The sequence below is a fragment of the Gopherus evgoodei genome, chromosome 11 (assembly GCF_007399415.2).
Source record: "Gopherus evgoodei ecotype Sinaloan lineage chromosome 11, rGopEvg1_v1.p, whole genome shotgun sequence".
Lineage (NCBI taxonomy): Eukaryota > Metazoa > Chordata > Testudines > Testudinidae > Gopherus > Gopherus evgoodei.
Window position 1 is genome coordinate 2,784,048 of NC_044332.1, and position 21,625 is coordinate 2,805,672.

The 21,625-nt window shown below is 47.5% G+C and overlaps 1 protein-coding gene and 1 long non-coding RNA gene across 2 annotated transcripts; both read left to right on the forward strand.

Annotated features, from left to right (window-relative positions):
- The first annotated feature begins 6,893 nt into the window (after positions 1-6,893).
- LOC115659654 (sentrin-specific protease-like) lies at positions 6,894-10,993 on the forward strand. Its single transcript, XM_030580125.1, has 9 exons — positions 6,894-7,115; positions 7,278-7,393; positions 7,487-7,534; positions 8,284-8,349; positions 8,735-8,823; positions 9,296-9,404; positions 9,927-10,035; positions 10,444-10,514; positions 10,725-10,993. Exons 1-9 carry the CDS (start codon positions 7,073-7,075, stop codon positions 10,836-10,838), a joined length of 765 nt encoding a protein of 254 aa, XP_030435985.1. The 5' UTR covers positions 6,894-7,072; the 3' UTR covers positions 10,839-10,993.
- An 812-nt stretch (positions 10,994-11,805) lies between these two features.
- LOC115660081 lies at positions 11,806-18,866 on the forward strand. The gene is made up of 3 exons (XR_004002732.1): positions 11,806-11,908; positions 13,467-13,574; positions 18,826-18,866. It is a non-coding gene; the product is annotated as an uncharacterized LOC115660081 (long non-coding RNA).
- The last annotated feature ends 2,759 nt before the right edge of the window (positions 18,867-21,625 follow it).

The window sequence follows — 21,625 nt, forward strand, 5'->3', positions numbered from 1 at the left end:
TATAGAGCGCCATGGCGGCGCCACTCTAGGGGGCGACCTGCCGGCCCACTTGAGTTGCTAGGGTAAAAAAAGTTTCTGACGAACGTGCACGCGCGGCGCGCACACCTACCTGGAATGGATGTGAGCAACACATCTCAAAGAACAACAGTTACAAAGGTGAGTAACCGTCTTTTCCCGACCCCAAATATGGCGATCAGCTAAACCCTGAGCATGTGGGCAAGACTCACCAGCCAGCACCCAAGAAGGAATTCTCTGCAGTAACTCAGTTCCCATCCCATCCAACATCTCCCCGCAGACCATTGAGCAGACCTATCTGGTGATAATCCAAGATCAATTGCCCAAATTAACGATCCTATCATAACATCCCCTCCATATACTTATCAAGCATTGTCTTAAAGCCAGAAAAATCTTTTGCCCCCACTACTTCCCTCGGAAGGCTGTTCCAGAACTTCACTCCCCTAATGGTTAGAAACCTTCGTCTAATTTCAAGTCTAAACTTCCTAATATCCAGTTAATACCCATTCGTCCTCGTGCCTACATTAGTACTAAACTTAAATAATTCCTCTCCCTCCCTAACATTAACCCCCCTGATATATTTATATAGAGCAAGCATATCCCCTCCGCAGCCTTCTTTTGGCCAGTCTAAACAAGCCAAGCTCTTTGAGTCTCCTTTCATAAGGCAAGTTTTCCATTCCTCGGATCATCCTAGTAGCCCGTCTCTGAACCTGTTCCAGTTTGAATTCATCCTTCTTGAACGTGGGACACCAGAACTGCACACAGTATTCCAGATGGGGTCTCACCGACGCCTTATATAACAGTACTAACACCTCCTTATCCTTGCTGGAAATACCTCGCCTGATGCATCCTAAAATCGCATTTGCTTTTTTAACAGCCGTATCACATTGGCGACTCATAGTCATCCTGCTATCAACCAATACTCCAAGGTCCTTCTCCTCCTCTGTCGCTTCCAACTGATGCGTCCCCAACGTATATCTAAAATTCTTATTATTAATCCCTAAGTGCATGACCTTGCACTTTTCACTATTGTATTTCATCCTATTACTATTACTCCAGTTTACAAGGTGATCCAGATCTTCCTGAATAGTATCCCTGTCCTTCTCCGTGTTAGGAATACCCCCCAGCTTTGTGTCATCCGCAAACTTTATTAGCACATTCCCGCTCTTTGTGCCAAGGTCATTAATAAAAAGGTTAAATAAGATCGGTCCCAGAACCGATCCTTGAGGGACTCCACTAGTGACCTCCTTCCAGCCTGACAGTTCACCCTTCAATACGACCCGCTGGAGTCTCCTCTTTAACCAGTTCCTTATCCACCTTACAACTTTCATATTCATCCCCATCTTTTCCAATTTAACTAACAGTTCCCCATGCAGAACCGTGTCAAACGCCTTACTGAAATCTAGGTAAATTATATCTACCGCATTTCCTTTATCTAAGTAATCCGTCACCTTCTCAAAGAAGGAGATCAGATTGGTTTGGCACGATCTACCTTTAGTAAATCCATGTTGCAATTTGTCCCAATTACCATTGACCTCTATGTCTTTAACTACTTTCTCCCTTAAAATTTTCTCCAAGACCTTACATACTACAGACGTCAAGCTAACAGGCCTATAATTACCCGGATCACTTTTATTCTCTTTCTTAAAAATTAGAACTACATTAGCAATCCTCCGGTCGTACGGCAGAACCCCCGAGTTTATCGATTGCTTAAAAATTCTCGCTAACGGGCTCGCAATTTCACGCGCCAGTTCCTTTAATATCCTCGGATGGAGATTGTCCGGGCCCTCCGATTTTGTCCCATTAAGCTGTTCAAGTATGGCCTCAACCTCAGTTGCGGTAATATCTACTTCCATATCCACATTCCCGTTTATCATCCCTCCATCATCGCTAGACTCCTCACTAGTCTTATTAAAAACTGAGGCAAAGTACTTATTCAGATATTGGGCCATGCCTAGGTTATCCTTAACCTCCATTCCATCATCAGTGTATAGCGGCCCCACTTCTTCTTTCTTTGTTTTCTTCTTATTTATGTGGCTGTAGAACCTTTTACTATTGGTTTTGATTCCCTTTGCAAGGTCCAGTTCAATGCGGCTTTTAGCCTTCCTCACTTTATCCCTACATGTTCTGACCTCACCAAGGTAGCCTCCCTTACTAATCCTGCCTTTCTTCCACTCCCTGTAAGCTTTCTGCTTTTTTCTAATCCCCTCTCTGAGTTGCTTGCTCAGCCAGCTTGGCCTACAACTCCTGCCCATGGTTTTTTTCCCCTATCTTGGGATGCAGGCTTCCGACAGTTTCCGCAGCTGTGACTTAAAGTAATTCCAGGCCTCCTCCGCATTTAAATCCACAAGTTCCTCCGTCCAATCCACTTCCCTAACTAATTTCCTTAACTCTTTAAAATTAGCCCTCGAGAAGTCGAAAACCCTAATCCCAGATCTACATTTGTTTATCCTACCCTCTAGTTTGAACTGAATCAGCTCATGATCACTCGAACCAAGGTTGTCCCCTACCACCATTTCTTCTACGAGGTCCTCACTGCTCACCAACACCAAATCTAAAATGGCATCCCCTCTTGTAGGTACTTCAACTACTTGATGAAGAAATCCATCCGCTATCACATCCAGAAAAATCTGACCCCTATTATTCTTGCAAGCACTCGTCCTCCAATCTATATCCGGGAAGTTGAAGTCCCCCATAATCACACATTTCCCCTTTGTGTTTACTTCATTAAAGACATTAAAGAGGTCTCTATCCATATCCAAATCAGATCCCGGTGGTCTATAGCACACCCGAAGCACTATCTCAGGGGAAGCTCTAGTTGCTTTTTTACCCAGTGTGATTTTTGCCCAGACAGACTCTTTCTTATCCATTCCATCGCTTCTTATTTCACTACAGTTAATCCCATCATTGATGTACAAGGCTACTCCACCACCTTTGCCTTTCTTCCTGTCTTTTCTAAACAGCACATAGCCTTCAATACCTGTGCTCCAGTCATGAGTACTATTCCACCAGGTTTCGGTTATCCCTATAATATCCGGTTTCATTTCCTGCACCAGTAACTCCAGTTCCTCCATCTTGTTACCTACTCTCCTCGCATTAGTGTTCAGACATTTTAATTTTTGGCGTTTGGCGTCAGTGACATTCTTTCCCCCATCGTGCACAGACCTTCTACCACCAGCATCACCCGCTACTATGGTTTCTACTCCACTATTCCTCCTTGGATCAATTCTTTGGTCCGCAAGGGTATCCCCTCCCACTTTGTTTACTTCCCTCTCCAGGTTATATTCCGGCGTGGAGATCTCCTGAACATCTCCCAACCATCTCCCCCAACTTCCTAGTTTAAAGCTCTCTTGATGAGGTCGGCGAGCCTCCATCCTAGAATTCTATTTCCCTCCTTACTTAGATGAAGTCCATCCTGAGCGAACAGTTGCCTATCCGTAAACGCTTCCCAATGACCGTACATCCCAAAGCCCTTCTTATAACACCAATGGCTGAGCCATCTGTTGATTGCCATAATCTTGTCACTCCTTTGTCGCCCTGCTCTAGGAACCAGCAGAATCCCACTGAAGATCACCTGAGCCTCGATTTCTTTGAGCGTCTTCCCCAGTCTGGCATAGTCCTCCTTGATACAGTCCAGCGAGTAACTAGCCGTATCATTTGTTCCCACAGGAAGGATAATCAACGGATTTTTCCCGCTCCCTCTAGGATCGTATTCAGCCACAGGTCCACATCCTGTATCTTAGCCCCTGGCAGACAGCACACCCTTCTGTTCTCCCGATCAGGTCTAGTTACAGGCCTATCTACTCTTCTCAGTAAAGAGTCTCCAATCACGTAGACTTGCCTTTTCCTGGCAACAGGGTGATTCTCCGGTCTATCCCCCACACCAGCTGGCCGCAATTCCTCTTGATTTGTATTCGCCCTTACAATCCTCCTAGGGCTCGTACTTGGTGTCGCCTCCATTGACTCCTCCCCTCCTTCTGCAGGACTAGCTGCTCGTCTCTCTTTCCTTGCCCTCTCTCCTTCAGCAGCCTGCTGTGCTCCATCTTCATTTTCCAACTCAGCAAACCTGTTCCTGAGTTCTATTTCTCCATCGCTGGCCCGTCTTTTCCTCTGCCTGGTTCTCCTAGTCACATGCTTCCACTGTCCACTTTCCTCACCCAGCAGCCCCTCCTCAGAGTCCTTTGGTCCTGCTTCTATCCGCTCGTCTGAGCTTGTCCCCTGCGCCTCATCATGTCTGTGTTCCATCATCTGCTCAAACCCCCTTCTAAACTCAGCCAGAGATTCCACCTGCATCTCCAGTCCCCTTACCTTTTCCTCCAGCAGCTCTATCAGGCGGCACTTCATGCAGATGAAACTCCTTTCAGGTGCCCCCTCCAGGACCATGTACATGCCGCAGCTACCGCATCCGGTCATCCTCAGTGTGTCTGCACCTGCTACCTCCGCCTCCATCGTAGCCTTCCAACTCTGTGCCTGACAGTCCACTCCTGACACCGCACCGCAGGCCACCAACAAGCGCCGGGCTGCTGGCAGACCCCTGCCTCTTCCCTAGTCTGACTTCCTGGTTCCTCTGCCTTGGTCTCCCCTGTAACCTCCCCCTGGAAACTCCCACTGAAACTCCGCTGTTAGCAGCTCTGTTCGCTGGCTCCTGTGCTGCTACCTGAGTGTCTGGCTCCTTATATAGGACCCCTAATCAGGTAAGCCCCGCCCCCAACTCAGGGCTCAGCCTCGCTCCCAGCACACAGCCCCTAGCAGCCTGCACACACACACACTCAAACACAGACTCCACAATACAATCCACAAACTACAAAAACCTGCTCCTCCAACAGCACTCCCACTGAAACTCCCCTGTTAGCAGCTCTGTTCGCTGGCTCCTGTCATCATATTGTTCCATCAAAAACAGGTTGCACAGTGTCTGACTTGCCAGAAAGAGGGAAAGCAATCAAATCTGGATACCACCTTGAAAAGCATAGAGGTGAATTTTTGAATCAGACACGTTATTGTTTATCATTATCCATGGTTATTTCTGCAATACGAGGGTTTGATTTTGAAACAAGTCCAATGCATGTAAGTGGCACAGCATAGTGCAGCAATTACCTCTAATACGCCTTCGCACTGGCTGGGGATATTTCTTCTGCTTTACTCTGGTATTGTTTTCAATCACTCATTCCTGCACTTCTTTTTGTTTGTTTATTCTTTCTTTCTTTTTCTTCTGCATTTAAAAGTGGGCTTTCATTTGGATTCTATGGCTGTTATAACCATATTACATTGTGTACTCTGCTTCTGACATATGGGTTCATTGAGAACATTTAGTAATAAACATGTGAAATATGACTGTAACTGGTACCCTTCTATGTAGGTCACTCAGATCTGGGAATTGGTGGGAATGGATTTAATAGGACCGTTTCCAGTAACAAAGAATGGATACCAGTACATACTTACAGCCATAGATTATCTTTCAAGATGGGTGGAAGCCTTTCCACTTAGAAATAAGTCGTCATCTGAGGTGGTAGAGATCATTTTCACCATGATTCTTCGACGTGGATGCCCACAGCGGATACTGACAGATCGTGATGCAGAATTCAATAATACGGTAATGATTTCTTTTTTTCTGGTTATTTGTACTATGTATTCAACGTCACTGTCAGGTCACCCATAGATCTCAAACAACCACCATCTTTTCTTTTTATATATATAAACTGCTGTTGGTCACCATCAGTGTTGCTATAAAATTATTTTTCTTCATATCTAACAAAGAAACGAACAACTACTTGTTTCCAAAACAAATATGAGAAGACATGCTATTCCTGTTGCTAATTACACATAAAAGTAGTGGCAGATACGCAAAGGAACATTCCTCAACACAAGTCTATATGTACATTTATGGTGTAACTTTTTTTATTTCAGCTTAACTTGTATGTTTGTAATAAATTGGGAATAGAACGTAGCTTCACCAGTCCGTACCACCCACAAACCAATGGCTTGGCTGAAAACGCTAATAAATCCATAAAAAGGTAAGTGAATGGGTGGGTATCGTACAGTACTAATGGCAAGTAGAATGTGCTATACTAGAAAATGCAACTCACAAAAAAATCTTCAAAAGCAATGTGTTACATGGAAATCTTTCTCATTACGTATTACACCTTTTTGATTGTGTATGATCTGTTTCAAACAAGACCGTACATGTGACTTTCTTTTCTTAAACAATCTAATCAATGTGCCTTTGTTACAGAGCACTGCGAAAGATGGTTGATGACAATGGGAGTAATTGGGATAAATTACTTGAACCCATTTTGTTTTATTTGCGAACTAAAATACATGCAACAACAAAAATTTCACCTTTCCGACTACTGTTTGGTGATGACGTAGTGTTTCCAGAAGATGTCTTAGGGTATTACACGGTAAGTGTATGTTATTCCCAGCACCTTTCATGTACACATGGCATTCTGTGTGCCTTCATTTTACAAATACAACCACTTCTCCATTTGTTTACAAAGATCCCAGATCTGAATATGTTCGTGGAAGATTTCTTCAAAGAGAACAGCATGAATATGAAATCGAGACATGACGCTGACATTGCGCTGCCACTAAGTAACATTGCTAAAGCACAAGAAAAACAAAAAGACATTATGCTAAAAAGACTTCTAAATATGGGGAAATAACATTTGAAGTTGGGGACTCTGTACTATTACTGAATGCTAGACAGAGAACAAGAAAAGAAGGAGTACTGGAATCTAAATATCAGGGACCATACAAAATTATGAGTGTTGAAGGTAAGAGAGTGAAATTACAAACCATCTCAGGGAAACACTTAAAACCAGTAAAAGAACCAACAACATTAGCTGCTGAAAGCACATCAGAGGGAAAAACTGGAACTGAAACTGGAGTTGGTGACGCTGAACCAGAAACACCCACGGAAGAGATCAGAGAAGTGGATGGCACTGTATCTCATGACAGCAAAGTGGAAAACATAGAGGTCACAGCAATAGAAAAAGAGGAATATATAGGTCAAGATGTGTCAAACAATGATACAAGTGATGCTGATGACAGTTTTGATGACATGCTTACAGAGGAAGTGGAAGACAAGCAATGGCTTCTGAAAGGTAATTGGTTACCGCTCTTTTCTTAAACAGATTAACATACTTTATAACTTGAACTATATTAAAGGTTTTCATGTACAAAGTGGCGGCACTGACAGAATTAAAGCAGAGAAAAAGGAAACTGTATTACCATGCATGTAATATGTGTTCATATTTTTTTCCTAGTAAAATTGGTAATGACCAGCAAACACACAGAGAGACTGGAGGCGAAAGTGAGAAACATAAAATTGTATGGCTCTTCATTTCATTGCCTGAAACCGAGAAGCTGGATAAGTGATGAGGTACATTTAAGTACCACTAAACATGTATTTGTTGATGTGATTGATTACTCAAATACCATTGTAATTGTGCTTTTCTTCCATCATGTGTTGTAGGTTATTGATGCATTTTTGAGCTGTGTAGTTGAGAAAGCAGATGGAAAGGTAGGCTAGTTACTGTGATACATGACACAATACACTGATACACTAAGTAAACAATCACGGGAATATGTGGCACAACATATTTAAGTCCAAATGCCCTTGAAATATCAACAGACACCTGAAATTTCAACATTTCTGTGTATATACTGCTGCCAAACATTTACTAAAATGTATTTGGAGGTGCATATCGGACATACAATAGAGGGCCACATTAGTTCTGCTGTACAGTTCTGTGGATTCATTAATTGAACACAAGTATGTGAACAGCTTAGTCACTTTTTAAAGGAAGTAAGACAGAGCACATTGATTACAAATCATTTTGTTTTTATAGGAGTCTCTGACAGATACGTATCTGATTTGTAACACTAAGGATCCGTTTCATGTCTGTCTATATTAAATTCATTATGTTCTTGATGTGCCACAATTATTAATCCATTAATAGCTTTGTTGACTGTCAAGAGGTTACAAGCCATCTCATCAGTAGTTTCCACTGTCATTCTCTCAGGCAGAGCTACACAAGTGAAAGTGAAAGTAAATGTTAACACACTTTCATACATAAAATGAAAAAAAACCAATTTCAGTCACTGAGTTAAACACAGTGTGAAACAGCAAAAACAATGATGTTTGATGTGGGGGAATAGTCTAATAGTAATACATGTAATGAATCTGGGAAATACAGTATAATGTATATTTCATGGTTTGCCTCACTGGAAATTATAATTACATTTCTAATTTCTTTTAAATAAATACAGAGTGAATTACTTCAAAATGATATATTATTGCTTCCTTACCACACACCAGGTCATTGGGTTCTTGCGGTAAGATGTTTTGTATTGTGCTTCTGGATTATGGGCAATAAATGTGGCAATAAATAAGAGATTTGTAACACAAATATGGTAGTGGTGATATAATTTGCCATGCTGCGGCTTTTCTGGGAGTTCAGTGCATGCTAAGGAAAGTGGAATGTGATTGTTAAAAATACATTGATACTGTCAATTTACATTGTTCATGTAATATGGAAGAATACATTCTGTAAAGAATTGATTGATTTCACAATATGCTTATATGCTGTGTGTTACTGTTACATTACAAATGATAATATGTTAATTGCATACTGATTGTTGATCTATTTTTTGAATATATATAAATTTTTTGAAATAATCACATTACCAATACATTTTATGAATATATTTAAACTTACAGATAGCCTTGATGAAAAAAAAGGAATTGTTAATAATTGACCCCTTGTGTGATGAGATCAGATATGAAAGAACATGCCTGAGGAATTGGAGGTGATTTGTTAGATACTTACTTTCATAGTGGACACTAACTGTTCCATTGAAATTGTTTTTAAAGGGAATGTTACAATAATGGGAATAATGTCTTCCTATTAGCTACAAATAAACATTGAAACAGCATATACTTGTACTGAATGTACTTAATAATGGACTTTGAGTGAACTTGTGTGATGTGACTCTGGGGAACGACTTCACAGAATGTGGACACACACGAAACAGTAGCATGTTGCATGATTGAGAATGTGTTATTATCAACGTGGGGCACAGCAACTCAAGTGACACACTGTGTAAGTGTGAGACAATAATATGAAAACAAGTGTGTCTATATGTGAGCAATAAGTCATTTCAATGACTAAGTAAAAAGCGAGAGAATGGATTTTTATCTATGTCCAGAAAACAGAGTGGGAAAAAACGGAAAGCAAAGCTCATTTATTTAGTCTGCTAATGTACTCTCTAAAAATTTCAGAAACTTCATCAAACGATTAACTAGTAAATCCTCATCTGATTGGAACAGTAAAATTATGCAGCATCCCAGACAAAGTGATGGCCACAACTGTGGACCACTCATCTTAAAGGTATTGAATACCAAATTGGCATTATTATTGGTTATATATGTTTAATTATCCATGTTGAAAGTAAATGCCCGAGATTACCAGTGGGCACTGCACTGGTGTCCTTGCCAAGGTGTATGGGAGTGGGCTTGTGGCCACAAGAAGGGATGGGTTCTCCAGTGGCAGGTGCGGTGCTGGGGGACCAGATTCTACCATCCAGCCCTTCCTGACAGCTGCTGTTGCAGTGGCCAGGAGCATCAGGCCCTTGTAAATCACTGTAACCCAGAGCCCCTTTTGGTCCTCCACAGTAGGCAGCCCTGTCAGGAGCATTTAACAGCATTGCCAGACCGTATGGCAGGGCCGCAGATGCGGGGGGGGAGGGGATAAAGGGGGCAGTGCTGTTAAAGCATAAAGCACTGCCACATCAGAAGTGTAACGTCAGCCATGTATGGTCTGGAACCAGTGGCCAATTCTTACCGGTACACTGGACCAGCCACTTTCACCTATGGTAAGTATGAGGTTTATTCTAAATATCAGTGTTGTTAGTTTGCAGAAACATATTTGCAGCACAAAGACATCAGTACAGTGGAAACAACACAGAAGGCTAATACTGCGTTTAGAAGACATATAGCAATTCTTCTAATGAAGGAGTCAGGTAATTACTTTCTACCATGTATTGTGGACTCATTAGGCACATGTGAGGATAACATGAAGAATGGAGTTTTGTCACATAACAGACAGTTATCTTAATAACCCTAAAGTGGGATATCTCACAGGTTTGGTTCTGAAATGGTGACTATGAATCAATAATATCTTTAAGTACAGAAGAATTTGAATGGGGGTGAATGATTACTATTGATCGACCAGTTAAATGAAATTTGAATTTTTAGATACAGGTGCAGTAAAGTTAAAATTTGAAAAAAATATTCCAAAAAAAGGAAAAGATATGTGTGTTCAAACCATTGACTGGATTACAATATTGACAATTAATACATCAAGATTAGCATTTTCAGTGTTGGTCGTAACGTATTCATCATTTCGTAATCCTATATTTATTTTTAAGAAAGCGTGGAGGACTACTGCATATACTGCAACCTTATCGACTGTGAAAAAGAAAGTGAGGATTGCACGACGGTAAGAAACATAGAATTACATGAGAAATATATGCCATAAACTGCGTAAGGATCATGATCCTTGTAAAAATTCCACAACATTAAACATTTTCTTCATGCCGATAGTTATATATTAGGTAATGTTCACATGTGGAAGGAAGAGGATGAGTCAATGCAAAGTATGTATAACATAACTTCTGTGATTTAATTTCTTAATTCTTACTTATCAAAGGTCCAGTGTGATTCTTGCAAGAGGTGGGCACACATACCATGCATTACAGAAAGAACCAATCAAGAAAACCTGACATATGAGAAAAAAGAGTACAACTGCAAGACATGTGCATAGTTCACTTCATTAACAAAAAGAAAAAAGGCAATAAAGAAAACCCATTGTTTAACTGCCTCTTGTTCAAAACATAATGCAACCCAAAGAAATATATTTCTATGTATACATCAGATTATAATAAATGTTCTTGATGTTAAATAAATTATTCTCTGTATTTCTGTCCATATATATATAATGCAAACTATAAAATTGTAAAAGTAATTTTAAAAAATGAAAGTGGTGTCATCATAGGCGTGCTCCATACCCCCAAACCTAACCTCCCTTTTCATGTATTCATACACAAAAAAGCGAAAGAGCGTGCCTCCATCACCCAATAGCTCAATTTGGCACCTTAGCCAGGAAGAAGCAGATCCTGAGTGTTTTCGACCACAGACTCCATCCCTCCCGATTTGCAACCATCCCTGGACCAGTGAAAGGTGCATAGGCAGCCCTGTCATTGGAACTAAGCAAGGAGGAAGCCAGTGGAAACAATGAGAGGGGCCACTCTGGTTATCACCTTGGGGTCAGGGGTGTGCCCTGTACCCCCAAACCTTACTTCCCTTTACACGTAGTCACACACAAAAAAGCGAAAGAGCGTGTCTCCATCACCCAATAGGTCAATTTGGCACATTAGCCAGGAGGCAGCAGATCCTGAGTGTTTTCGACCACAGACTCCATCCCTCCCGATTTGCAACCCCATGGACCAGGCGGCAGCAATTCCTGAGCAGGAGCACAGATGGTTTCCTTATGTGGCAGAAACTGAAGCTAGTTGGAAAACGGGAGGGTTGCTCAAAGAGACGTTACACCGGCCCGGCTCACACGGAGACCGCAGCAGCAGCAGCTTTGTTCTCCGGCCCCTAGCGGGGCTCGTACGGAGCATGCGCGATTTCACACGCTGAACTCTCCCTTCCCCGGGCTGGAGAGGCCGGAAGCGCCCCTGGGGCAGGCTGGGAGATGTAGTTCCTGACTCGCCCCGGAGCGGAAGTGACGTTGTTGGGGCAGGCGGAGCTGGGCTGCGAAGCAGCGTTGGTCGCTGCAATACTGCCTGGCTCGCGCAGGACCGTTGGAGCCTCTCCCAGGGCCGGAGAAGGGTTTGTGCCGTTGGAGCTCTGGGCATGCGCAGATCGCGGCGAGAGAGCCGTCATTAACCCCCCCGTGCCCGGCTCGGGCCCTGCCCCCCTGGAGCTGTTCCGGGCTCTGCCCGCCCCGCTGCGGAGCTGCAGCCTCCAGGTCCCGGAGCGAGCCCGGGGGCGGGGCCGGGCGGTGATTCTGCCCCAGTGTCCGGTGGGGGGACCCGGCATCTCGCAGCGCCGGGATCTGCTCCCGGGGGGGGCAGCGCCCGCGGGGGGCTCGGAGCTGCTGTCCCCGAGGAGCCCAGCGCCCCCCGGCCCGGCCAGGCTCTGCCCTGGGGCCCCACGGGGGGAGGCGCCCGGCCCCACTGGGGTCCCTGCGTGGGGCCGGGCTGGGGCGGGGCGGGTGGGAAATGTCTGTGCAGCCGGGACATGGCCGGGGGGGGAAGAGCAGGTGACCCCCGAGGAGCGAGGAGAGAAGGGGGGGGCTGAGATCCCCTCGAATTTACTGCTGTCCCCTCCCGTGGGGACCCCCCCCCTTGTCCTGCCCCCTTTCTCCCTAGAGAGCAAGAGCAACACCCAGGGTGACACCCCCTTCCCTCAAATCCCTGAGAAGTTCCCTGTGCCCCGTTTTCTCTCCCCTTTGCCCATGGCCAGTTCAGATCTCAGGTTTGGGGTGTTTCCCCCCATTTTCACCTGCAGTGATTTGTCCTTGTGTAGGTGGGAAATCGTTCCCCCGAATGATTTCTGAACTGGGCAGAGAGTTAATGGGCAGAGTCTGGGGGGGGGCCCTGAGACAGGGACACGGCTGGACTGGGGGGGGGCCCTCTCTGCTGGCAACAGGGCGTGGGAAGGCCCAGGGAGGGGAGAGAGGAGCAAGTGTACCCCATGGAGATGGCCCAGCCCCAGGTTTCCCTGTCTCAACTACTTTCCCTCCCCCGCCCTGGCCAACCCAGCAGCCCCCCCACCACAACTGCTAGTCCAGGGGCAGTGGCACTCACACTGCCTGGGTCCCGGCCACCGTTTTGAGGAGCTCTGCATTTTAATTTAATTTTAAATGAAGTTTCTTAAACATTTTAAAAACCTTATTTACTTTATAAGCAACAGTAATTTAGTTATATATTATAGACTTATAGAAAGAGACTGTCTAAAAACATTAAAATGTGTTACTGGCAAGCAAAACCTTAAATTAGGGTGAATAAATGAAGACTCGGCACAGCACTTCTGAAAGGTTGCCAACCCCTGTACTAGTCACATTCCCAGACCCCACTGCCAGCCCATCCCCACAGCCAGTGACCTCACTCCAGCCCCACTCGTCTCCTTTGTGAAGGCCACATGACCCAGAGCGTCCTGCTGTCCATGTGAACGTGAGGCAAGAAGAATCCATCCCATTCTGTGGTTGATTCAATATCCCTGTATAATCCTCTCCAGTTTCCCCTCTTTTCTCCTGAGTGGTTGAATGGTGACATAAAATCTCCCTACCTGATGCTTGTCCCTTATATTGGCAAATATTTAGTTTGTGCCCCATTTTCTCCTCATTTCTGAAATACTGATATTGAATTCTCAAAAATCTTCCCAGTTTTCTCTCCAGGTGTCTGACTGAGATCAGGGCTTCTATTGGACTGAGATCAGGGCTCCTATCGTACAGAGCATGGCCCTCTTCTGCCAGGTGCTGCAGAGACTCCAGGTGAGATCAGACCCCACATTGTGCCAGGTAAAACTGAGACCTGGACCGAGATCACGGCCCCCCTTGTGCCAGGCAGTGCATGACTGTGACCCAAACTGATGTGTCCATTGTGCTGGGCGCTTCAGAGACCTTGACTGAGATCTGTGTCCCCATTGGGTCTGGCACTGTACTGACCCCGACCGAGATCATGCCTCAACACTGTGCTGGGCACTGCAGAGACCCTGACAGAGATCCTGCCCCCACATTTTGCCAAATGCTTCAGGGACCCCAAACAAAATCAGGGATCCTGTAATGCCGGGAGTTGCAGAATCGCCAACTGAGGTCAGGCAAAGGGGCTGTTTAATTGCAGTATAGATGTCTGGGCTCAGGCTGGAGCCAGGCTGTAGGACCCTGCGAGGTGGGAGGGTGGCAGACCTTGGGCTGCAGTCCCAACTGGAACATGGACACCTGAGCCACGTGAGCCCAAGTCAGCGGGCGCGGGCCAGCCGCCGGTGTCTGACTGCAGTGTCGACATGCCCACAGGGACAGAGAGGCCTTGCCGCAAAAAGCTCAAAGGCTAAATAGGCCAATGATGGGAGGCGACTCTCCATTTTACAGATGGGGAAACTGAAGCTCAGAGAGCTGGAGTAATTTGCTCGTTTGCATGGAGAATCGGGCAAAACTGGGAACTGAACCCAGGTTGTTTGAATTCTCGCCTCTCCCCTTAACCCCAAGCCCAGGGTGTGTGTGTACAGCGTTGTTTTGGTCTGTGTTTGCCTTGCATTGGCTTCCAAGGGAGTCTGTGGAATTTCCTTCACTGGAGGTTTTTAAGACCAGGTTAGAGATACAGCAGTCTGGGAATGTCTAGGGATGCTTGGTCCTGCCTCAGCACACAGGGCTGGAGTAGATGACCTCTCAAGATCCCTTCCAGGCCTACATTGAAAGAATTCTCCTTTGTGCTGTGCCTTGTTCTATGCTGAGCTGTTTTGCATGGTGCCATTTGGAACTGGGATTGCACCATGTTGTGTTGCATAGTTTTATGGTGCATTGTTTTGCCTCAGCTTGTTTGGTGCCTGTGTTGTGTTGGTTTGAGCTGAGCTCTTTTCCATTGTGTACTTTGCCCTAGGCTGTGTTAGTTTGCATTGTGTTGCTTTCTTTTCCTTTGTATTGTCATTTTATGCTGTGGAATGTATTTTGTTGTGTGTTTTCTGAATTGCCTGACATTATGTTGTGGTATTCTTGGTTTTTTTTTTTCCTGTATGGTTTGTTTGTATACGTATATATTTCATGGCATCCTAGAAATGTAGAGCTGAACAGGAGCTCAAGCTGTCGTCAAGTCCAGGTCTCTCTACTGAGGCAGAACCAAGTATCTGTAGATTATCTCTGACAGAGGTTAGTCCTACCTTTTCTTAAAAACTTCTAGGGAAAGAGACTCCACAGCCACCCTTGTGAGACTATTCCAGAGCTGAACTGCCTTAGCTCTGGTGACACGCACACAGATTTTAGTGGTGAGCAGCTCTGGAGAGAGAGGAGACCCCAGTGAGTGGACAGCTGGGTAAAGAGACTAAAGTTGGGAGAAGAAACACTGACGTGTCCGAGGTCACCCAGGCTGTCCGTGATGGAGCTAGAAATAGATCCCAGTTCTAGTACCACTGTACTGCTGTTTTGGGCACTGAAGGTCTCTGCCACACTGGTGTTTTTAGGCACTGGTGCAAACCCTTAGTATAGAGAGAATTTACACTAGTGCGCTCTGGCCCCGGTGCGCCATGTCCCAGTTTGAAGGTTTGAGGTTGGGGGGGACAGTAACTTTACTGAGGCCTGGGTCTGGGAGACCAGTGCAGCTGGTAAGGGAGGGGCAGCAGTGAGTGCTGGAGGTATGAGCCAGGAACACAGCCGCGCAGGGCTGGATACTGACTTCTCCTGACCCAGAGGACACACCCAGGCTGTGTGCAGGGATTGCAGCTGAGCTGCCCTGCCAAAACAGCCTGTGCATCCATGGACAAACCACCTTTTCCTGCAACCTAATACCATGGGGTCTGGGGACCTTTCCAAGCTGCAGGAGATGGAGCACTGGAGTTACTGGGGTCTGTTCGTGGCTCTGTCACTGACCTGTTTGGTGGCCTTGGGGATGGCACAGTCCCTCTCTGCTTTCCTCTTACTGATTGTGTGCTTTAGGATTGTGATCTCTTTGGGGCAAGGATGGTCCCACTCTGTCTGTGCAGTGTTCATCACAATGGAGGGGTTGATCTCAGTCAGAGTCTCTGCCATAAGCTGCATTATGCGGCCCTGATCTCCTTCAGTGTCTGTGCAACGCAAAGCACAGTTTATAGACTCACAGACTTTAAGGTCAGAAGGTAGAGGTGTGTTTCAGATGAGGTCTCATCAGTGCCTTGTATAACAGGACTAACTCTTTCATGTGTCTACTGGAAATACCTCTCCTGATGCATCTTAGGACTGCATTAACCTATTTCACAGCTGCATTGTATTGGCAGCTCGTAATTATCCTGTGATCAACCAATGCACATTGGTCTTTCTCCTCCTCTGTCACTTCAGTTGATAAATTCCCAGCTTATTGCAAAATTATGCACTTGGGGACTAACAACTAGTATTTATGCACTATTAATTTTCATCCCATTTCTATTACTCCAGCTTTCAAGGACATGCAGATTTTCTTGTATGATTTTCCTGCCCTCCTCCATACTGGCAATCCCTCCAGGCTTTGTGTCCCACTCCCACTTCTTATGCCAAGATCACTAATAAAAGTGTTGAATAAGATTGGTCCCAAGACTGATCTGAGGAACTCGACTATTAACCACCCTCCAGCCTGACAACTCACCGTTCAATATGACCCCCTGGTAGCCTCCCATTTAACCAATTCTTTGTTGACCTTTCGGTTCTCATTAATCCCCATCTTCTCCAATTTAACGAATAGTTTCCCATGTGGAACTGTATCAAAAACCTTACTGACATCCAGATCATGTATCTGTGGCACGCTCTATCTTTTGTAACACCATGTTTTATTTATTTATAGTGCTGAAGGCTGTGAGGAAGTGTTAGCAATAGGCTGAGAATGGCCATGTGGAGGTTGGGGAGGGGATGGCAGACAGTGGGGAGGTGGGGAGGATGTGGCATTGGAGGTGTATCTGGGAATGTGTTTTGTAGGAGTCCATGTCTCTGCTCCCTGTGGCCTTAGTGCATTCTGTACCAAAGCAGCATGTCAGCAGAGCAGATGCACACAGCGTAGCTCTGCCTGGAACATGCAGCGTTCACTGCCAAACGGGCTGGGCGATTTTTCAGAGACCCAGCTTGATATGCCTGGTTGGGGTGGGTTCAGTTGGACGGGGGTCTGGAGCTCTGATAGTTTGCGATGTTCCTTTTTGCATAGTCAGTTATTTCCATTTATTGTTTTACCCCTACCTATGCCCGATGCCACTCTCGTCTTAACTTGCTTTGGTTATTTCACTTCCAGTTTTTAAATGGGATCTAAGAATTGCAAAGCTGAATGAAAGATAAACAGAACCATTTGAATGTTGGCCCAGAGCTGGTAGAACTTTACCTAGTGACGGTCGGCTGTAATGACCAGATTCCCTGTAGCATTTTCTTGTGGGGTGGATAAAGCAACGTCAAAGAGCCAAATGCGCGTTTTAGGGCGAAAGGGCTCGTCAGGTGTTTGCTCTGTAAGGAACATGTCACCGGCAAGGGCTTGCAGTCTTTCAGGAGAGGTGCACTGGATTGTATTTAGGAATCTCAAAATAAAAGGTTAAGACGCCTGGTTCACAGTATCCAATGAAATCTTGCAAACAATTATACAAATGGACCCTATTGCTGTTAAAACAACATGATATTAATACTGATTCAAAACTGACCTTAACATTATGAGAGACACATGAGAAAGGAACTGACACCTACTTTCCATTTCTTAATGACTAAAATTTTGACACTCCCTCACACCGTCTTTTTTTAAAGCGATGCACAGCCCAGGGTTTGGCTACACTTGCAGCTGTACAGTGCTGGGAGTTATAGCTGTCTTCGTACAGCTGTGTAGGGAAAGCGCTGCAGTGTGACCACACAGAGCTACCAGCGCTGCAGTGTGGCCACATTTGCAGCATTTGCAGCGGTCTTGGGAGTGGTGCATTGTGGGCAGCTATTCCAGCGTTCAAGTGACTGCAAGGTGCTTTTCAAAAGAGGGGGGTGGGGGAGACAGAGAGTGGATTTTTGGAGCTGACACTGTGTCAGTTCCCTGCCTTGCAAGTTCTAAGGACTTGAAGATACACCGCATCAATCTTCAATCATTTTAAAAGTTGTGACCCCTTCCCCCACCCCTTTCTCATTCACTAAATGCAAATAGCCTTTGGAGCAGATAAGCAGCTGCTCCAACAGGGATCCCCCCCTCTGGGCTGCTTCTCTCCTCAAGCAAACATTCCAAAGGGATCCCCCTGCCTCTGCTGGAGCAAACAGGAGCTGTGTTTGTTTTTTAGATAAGCAGCTCTGGGAGCCCGAGTTCACAGCAAAACAAAGAGTGTTATCTTAAAAGAGGCCAGTTACAGTGTAGTAAGATTAATCACTGTTTACACTGGCACCCCAGCGCTGCAAGAGCAGCGCTATAGTCGTTATTCCCCAGGCCGAGGTGGAGTATGGCCAGCGCTGTATCTATTGGGTTTCCGCCTGCCCAATGCTAAAGGATCCCCCCCCCCAGCCTAAGGGGAGGATCTACAGGACCTCAGAACCCCACTGATTCCAGGGGACAACTAATAAAAGAACAGACAGGAGTGGTCATAAGAAGAGAGCCTGACGGGGACACCGAGCAGAGAACCCCGGACAGCACCCGCTGCTCCTCGAAGGCGTCAAGGGAGCCAGTAGATGCTGCCCAGAGGAACTCCGCCTGGATACGTGAACGGACTAAGGACTGGAAACAAGCCCCACAGTCACAGGAGTCTCCACTGGCCAACCTCCTCTCCCTGGTTGTGTGGATGGCCATTTTAGCGAGGGCGAGGAGGGGGTTGACCAGGAGGTCCCATAACTTTGTGAGGCCACGGATAGGGAGTGCATAGAGAAGGAGGTGAGGGGAAAAGTGCAGCCAGAAACGCAACAGGATATTGGTGAGGAGCAGGTATAGGGGCTGCAACCTGGTGCATGCTAAGTATCTGTAGAGATAGATACTTAGATCTACAGTCCCAAATCCTAAAAGAGCTCCAGACCCTTACTTAGAGTATCTACAGAGGGGCTGTGAGTGGGGCATCAGGTACTGAGTGTTGGACTCTTGCTCTTTCAGGGGCCGGTGACCGTCGAGGAGGCGACTGTGTATTTCACCAGGGAAGAGTGGGCTCTGCTGGACCCTACAGGGGCGTCATGCAGGAGAACTAGGTAGCTATATATGAGGGGTGGCATGCTGTGCCCCAATTCCCCAGCACGGTGCTAGGGGGCGCTGCGCTGGAGGGAATGGAGTGAGGGCTCAGTAGGGGGTGCTGTGCTGCAGGGAGGGTGGGGGAGAGCCTGTTGGGGCTGCACTCTGCATCCAGGGCACTAGACGGCCTTGTTCTCTGCCCTTGGGGCCAAAGCCTCTCCCCACGCTGTAGGGCTGCGCTGAGGGTGCCTGGCAGCCTTGGCAGGTAGGAGGGGCGCCCAGGCAGTGGCCGGGGGGTGCAGGACTTAGGAAAGCGGAGGGTTGATCAATACTGCTCTGTGCTCAGGGTGAGTGGGGGGCCTGAACAAAGCCCCATTGAGGGAGCAAGGAGCCAGCTCGGCCTCCTGCAGCCACACGGCTCGGGGCCAGGAGGGGAGATTAAAGGGGGCTAGGCACCTGGCACTTAATTCACTGGGGGCCCATGTTAGAGTCCCCAGTGTCACCCCCACGAGCCGCCCCAGAGCTCAGCAGAGCTAGAGCGGGAGGCTGGGAGCCAGAACAACACGGGGAGTGGGGGGGGGTGAGCTCAGACGGTGGGAAGCTTGGGGGGGGGGTTTGGGAGGTACCCCTGCCCCTCTGCAGGAGGGACACATTCTTTTGGCTTAATCATTAGCAACAGGCAGTGGCTCTTCCATGCCCTGGTCCCAGCAGGATTAGGGGTTCCTTGGGCAGCAGGATCCAGGGACCTTATATGGACCTTGATTTAGTGCCCTGGCTCAGTCTAGAAGCCTCCCTTGGACCCAACACTGGGGCTCCCCCCAGCTCTGCCAGTGCCCCTCAATCCTGACCCGCAGCCCCTGCTGTCCCTGTGCGGTGCCCCAGTCCCTACTCCCTGAGGGAGCCCAGGACTGGGCACTGGCAGACTTGTGGGGTGGGGACAGCCCAGGACTGGGCTAGCAGGATTCTTCTGAGCATAAAAACTCTTGCCACCGTCACCCCTAATACCCTTCCCCCTCAAATGCCCCAGTCATCCCCACCCCCAAGTCCCCATCTCTGTGCTACCTGCCACATCCCCATCCCTCCCCCTCATCCCCCCAACCTTCCTGGCAGGAACAGCCCCTCTGGTAAAGGGGGAGTCCAGGCTTCCCCAGCACCCCCGCCCCGGCCCCCAGGGTCTGTTCCCACAGGGACTGGCCGAGTCTCCCCACCCAAAAGGGCTGGATGAGTGTCTCTGATCAGCAGGCGCCTGCTGGGTTCAAAGGCTTTTCCCACAGTCTGGCCCAGAGCTCAGCCCCAGGGTCAGACTGGCCTGGCTCAGGGACAGGGCGAGAGCTCTTCCAGCCCAGATCCCCATCTCATACTGCCCCCAACCCAGGGTCCTGCCCCACACTTTCCCCAGCCCCCCAACTCAAGGCCCCTTTCCTGCACTGCCCCAGTCCCCAGCCCCACCCCCACCCCAGGGTCCCTGCCCTACACTGCTTTCAGCCCCACACTGCCTCCAGCTCTCCCCTCCCCCCCCGCCATCACAGGGACCCGGGTCTGCATTGTCCCCAGCCCCTCCCACCCCTCTGCACTGCCCCCAGCCCCCCAGCACAGGGCTCCCACCTCCCAATCGAGGTGACTCCCACTAGGGCTGGTGCAAGGATGTTTTGCTCCCTAGGCAAAACTTCCACCTTGAGCCACTTCTCCTTTCCCTAACACCTTCCAAAAACTAGTAAATTTAGCATTATAAACAGCCTGTCAGAACTGGTAACGGCTGCGTGCGAGGAGAAAAATTACGTCCTAGCCACTTTGTACCATGATGAAGCAGTACGCTTCAGCCCAGCTCCATCACAGAGCCGGCCTAGGCTGTAGTTCAGGGGTTGGCAACCTTTCAGGAGTGCTGTGCCGAGTCTCCATTTATTCGCGCTAATTTAAGGTTTCGCGTGCCAGTCATACATGTTAATGTTTGTAGAAGGTCTCTTTTTACAAGTCTATAATATAGAACTAAACTATTGTATGTAGAGTAAATACGTTTTTTTAAATGTTTAAAAAGCTTCATTTAAAATTGAATGAAAATGCAGAGCCCCCCCCCTTCCCCCCCCCCGGACTGGTGGCCAGGACCCGGGCAGTGTGAGTGCCCCTGAAAAATCACTGCCTACCCCTACTCTAGCTGTAATGTAAGAGAGGACAAGTTAAAGCCTCTGCTGCCCTGTGCATGCTGGTCGCTGAGGTGATAGTTGCTATTTGTTAGTTAGGGTGAGCAGACGTGACAGTCCCGATTTTAGGGGACTTGTCCCCCGTCCCAACCTTACATTGGTCTGGGCGCACTTTGTCCCGATATCGGAGGGACCGTGGCAAGCCGGCGCTGCCGGCGCCACTCACCGCTTCCTCTTGGGCCCTGGGGCAGTGCAGCTGAGCTCTTGGCATGCTGCAGAGTTCAGCTCTGCCCCGGGCACACAGAGGAAGCCAGGCGGTCTCCGCTGCGTGCTGCAGCAGGGCTTGTAGATCCGGGCTGGGAGAGCCCCGCCCCAGCCTGCCGGCCGGCAGGAGCCTACAGACAGAGTGCAGCCCTGACCGCAACCTCAGGCATACAGAGGCGGCGAGGAGGGCTCCATTCCGCGGCGTGCTGCAGCGAGGGCGGGCTTGTAGGTGCCTGTGATGCCGGCAGCAGGCACCAGGCAGGGAGTCCCCCTGCGTGAGCGACGCGACCCTAGGAGCCAGAGGGAGAGACCTGCCTGCTGGATTC